The sequence below is a fragment of the Aplysia californica genome, unplaced genomic scaffold (assembly GCF_000002075.1).
Source record: "Aplysia californica isolate F4 #8 unplaced genomic scaffold, AplCal3.0 scaffold00433, whole genome shotgun sequence".
NCBI lineage: Eukaryota > Metazoa > Mollusca > Gastropoda > Aplysiida > Aplysiidae > Aplysia > Aplysia californica.
Window position 1 is genome coordinate 363,878 of NW_004797703.1, and position 3,776 is coordinate 367,653.

Genomic DNA, 3,776 nt, shown 5'->3' on the forward strand with positions numbered 1-3,776 from the left:
CCCCCCCCCACATTTTACCTACTGTCTGTTCTTTTTGTCTCCAGTGATCTGGGATTCGAGAACAATCTCGACACTTTTGGAGTAGTGTCAGGGCTATTCAACTCTATGTTCTGTTTTGGGTAGGTCAGAGCACGGGTGTAGTTTGTGCTGACTAAGCAGGAATTGAGACATTTTGTCCCCCTCGCAGTTGTTGTTATTGGTGTTGTTGTTGATGTTGTTATTGTTGTTGTTGTTGTTGTTGTTGTTAATGTTGCTGTTGTTGTTGTTGTCGTTGTGGTTGCTTAATTTGTTGCTGTTATTTGGGTTTTCTTTCACTGCTGATGCTGCTGTTTGCAGAGATCGTATGCGTTTGCTGGTGAACTTACTGTTGTTGTCATTTTATGTCGGTCGTATTGTTGTTTCACTGTCTCTGTTTTCTCTTTCTTTTCCTGTACATCCTCTTTCACCCCCCCCCTTTCCCCTCTCCCCTTTCCATTTTCCCCTTTCTTGTTGTTGTTGTTGTTGTTGTTGTTGTTGTTGTTATTGTTGTTGCTGCTGTTGTTGCTGTTGTTGTTGTTGTTGTTGTTGTTGTTGTTGTTGTTGTTCTTCTTCTTCTTCTTCTTCTTCTTCTTCTTCTTCTTCTTCTTCTTCTTCTTTTTCTTCTTCTAAAATTGTAACATCGAAGTACGGGCGTACTTCTTTCGCTTCTCTTTTTCTTTTCTGGCATTTGTATATTCCTGCTGTCGAGTCACTTTAAAATTCAATTCCTTTATTATACTTCCAACTTCTGTCTGTCTGTCTTGCCTTGTTCCAACACCAATGACCTTAAATGGGCTGGTGTGCTCCTCTACTCCTCTAGACGTTGGACTATAATATAATTTTCTAATCATATCATACAAATTAAATGTCTACTGAAGACGGTTTCGGTCGGGGGGTTTTTTTCTAAGCTTTTCTTCCTGTAATTGTGTTCTTTTTTAGATCAGTTAGACTGTTCCTTCCTACAAATATCTTTGATTATTATTTGAACCAAGTCGGACTTACTTAGGGAGCGAATGACCCTTGTTCAAATACCCGACGGGATGTTCTGAACTGGGGGTTGATTTTTTTTGTTTTGTTTGGTCCTATCGGGGAGGTGCTATCGGAGACGGACGTCAAATTCGGACGTGTCGTCTTTCAGCTTACTTTACACTAATGAAAGGGGTTTTTGACAAACACTTTACAATGCTATAGCTGTTTTTTTCTCTCAACTGTCTTATCTCATCATTTATTGGCAAGGGCCTCTCGTGGTCTTAAGTTACGATGTTCACCCGTCATTCAATGGTTCCAGGGATGGAAACCTAACTGTGACCTAAGTTTTCTTTTCTAAAAGTGTTTCCTTTCATTTCCTTCCCTGTTTTCTAGTCCTGTTCTGTCATCTGCTTGCAATTCCACTTTCTCCCCCGAAATCCAGCCTCTTTTAACTCTTTCTACTGCTAATTCTCTGGCTCCTTCTTATTACTGTCTTTCAGCCGCATCCCTGATCTTAGGGTAGGTTAGATCATAGACCTAGCGAAAAGTGTCGAAGGTCCCTTGTGCAAGCTGCACAGGTTAAAGATCCCTTATTGGACCAAAATTCATTATATTATAGTATAAAGCGCATAGAGCTTGCTGTAGACTAGGTTATGCATTATAATACAAATGCTATTTATTATTATTAATATTATCATTATTATTATTATTATTATTATTATTATTATTATTATTATTATTATTATTATTATTATTATTATTATTATTACTGTTATTATCCCTGAGATCAAAGAGAGGAACGTAAAGAGGAAGAGAACATCATTTGACCTGCTTTTTCATGAACTGTGTCGACAGCGCTTTCTTGGGTACAACTCTCGGTGGTGTCTTGGTTGAGGAGGTAGGCTTTAGACAAGGAGTGAGCATCATCTCAGCCGTCTTCCTTTTTGCCGTAAGTCACAATTCTGGGATTGTTCATGTATTTTGCTGTCCTTGTTTGTTTGTTTGTTTGTTTGTTTATGGGTTTGTTTGGATTTTCCATGTTATGTTTATCATTATTGCATTGTTGTTTTTATTGTTGCCGTTGTTGTTGTTGTTGTTGTTGTTGTTGTTGTTGTTGTTGTTGTTGTTGTTGTTGTTGTTGTTGTTGTTGTTGTGGTTATTGCTGTTGTTATGGTTGCTGTTTTCTTGAATGGAGGATATTCGTTTTTGCTCTGAGATACTATTTTTCATTTATCCTGTTTCAGCCCTGACAAGCTTCTTCCTTTAACGTTTTAAGTTGTTTCTTTACAAGCGCAGAACATTTCCTCTGCATCCGTCAAGCGTTTCTTACTCGCAGATCATACAACATGTACCTTCTTGCTCACCTAGCCAGGAATCGACCTTCCAATTAGCAGTTCTTGAACTCAAGCAAGATCTTCTCACTCCCGACTATCTGCCTAAAGTAACTTTTAGGATACAGATGATAAATTCGACTGATCAGCAGCGGACCAATTAGTATTTTTCCACACATTTCAAACCATCATACACAAGTCAGTAACACAAATTAAAATTTGCGAATTTCAATGACGGTGGTTTATTGCTGTGGCTGTTGGTAGCTGCAAAGAAAGGGCTAGAATCCTTTTCTTTGACCCAACCCCACGTCTGTTTTGATTTTAAAGTTATAGAAAAACAAATTTACTGGCGGAAAAACTGTCTAAATAATATGAAGTCATGCTTTTTTTTTTTTTTTTTACCTATTTACTCAATCCTTCCTCTTGTACCTCTAGGGCGTCGAGGGGAGAACTAGCTTTCTGTCTCTTCCAAGCTGGATGGCCCGGCTGGGTGGGATGTTGTGTGTTTTTGGGGTATGCTTCACGCCTTTGATTCAGGTCTTCCTTGGTCTTCCTCTTGCTATGAAAGTTCCCTTAAAACAAGCAATGTGGAGTGACCAGAATGCTTGTACTCAATGCGATAATATTATTATGTTGAATGTCTATCAATATGACCCACTACTCCAGATTTTATTTATCCATTTTTTAAAATATACTTTGACATCGCACACCGCAGGAGACGACAAGAATTCAATGGCCATGCGGGAATAATTTTTTTTGAGTTCGATTCTCGTGTGGAATTTTTTTTATCGAGCATTCGATTCCCATGTGGAAGAATAGTGTAAAAACAGCCGTAGCCGAAATTGGGTCCTTCAAACTTTTACATTACGAGAGACCCCACATTCTTCAAAATAGATTGTATTATTATCAGTAAGCTACTAAACACCAATAGCAACAACAACAAGAACAAAAACAGCAAAAGGAACAACAACAACAGCATGTTAACAACAACAGCAACAACAACAACAACGACCACAGCAACAACAATGACGGCGATGACGACCACAAGAATAAAAACAAGAAGAACAATAATAGTAAGTATTAAATACCGTCGTTTTCCAGATGGTAACCAGTGCTATGTACTTCTTCATCCGACTGATATGTCGCATGAGACTCCAACGCGTACCCACCCCACCACCAGACGAAAGTCGCGCTTACCGCCAGCTCCTATCTTCCGCCCAAAGGATTGAAGAGGAGATTGACGGTCAAGGTGGGGCAGGGGCAGCGAGCTCTCCTACAGTGCTGCAAGGTGCACAGGGAGTAGGAAGCATGTTTTCCTTCAGCTCCTCTATGGGTAAGTAGTTGAGTTTTGTTTTTTGGGGTTGTTTTTTTTTAAATTGGTTTATTTGCTAGATGTTGTTTGTTTTTTGTTGTTGTTGTTTTGGGGGGGTTGGTTTTGTGTGTGTGTGTGTGTGTGTA

General features: G+C 39.1%; 1 protein-coding gene across 1 annotated transcript in view; it reads left to right on the forward strand.

Annotated features, from left to right (window-relative positions):
• The window catches only part of LOC101854888 (MFS-type transporter SLC18B1), a gene marked incomplete at both ends in the record, with an annotated part of 28,669 nt that overhangs the window by 23,188 nt on the left and 1,705 nt on the right, over positions 1-3,776 (forward strand). The window contains 3 exon segments of the mRNA XM_013086080.1: positions 45-119; positions 1,843-1,936; positions 3,420-3,651. Coding sequence (XP_012941534.1) covers positions 45-119; positions 1,843-1,936; positions 3,420-3,651 — 401 coding nt within the window.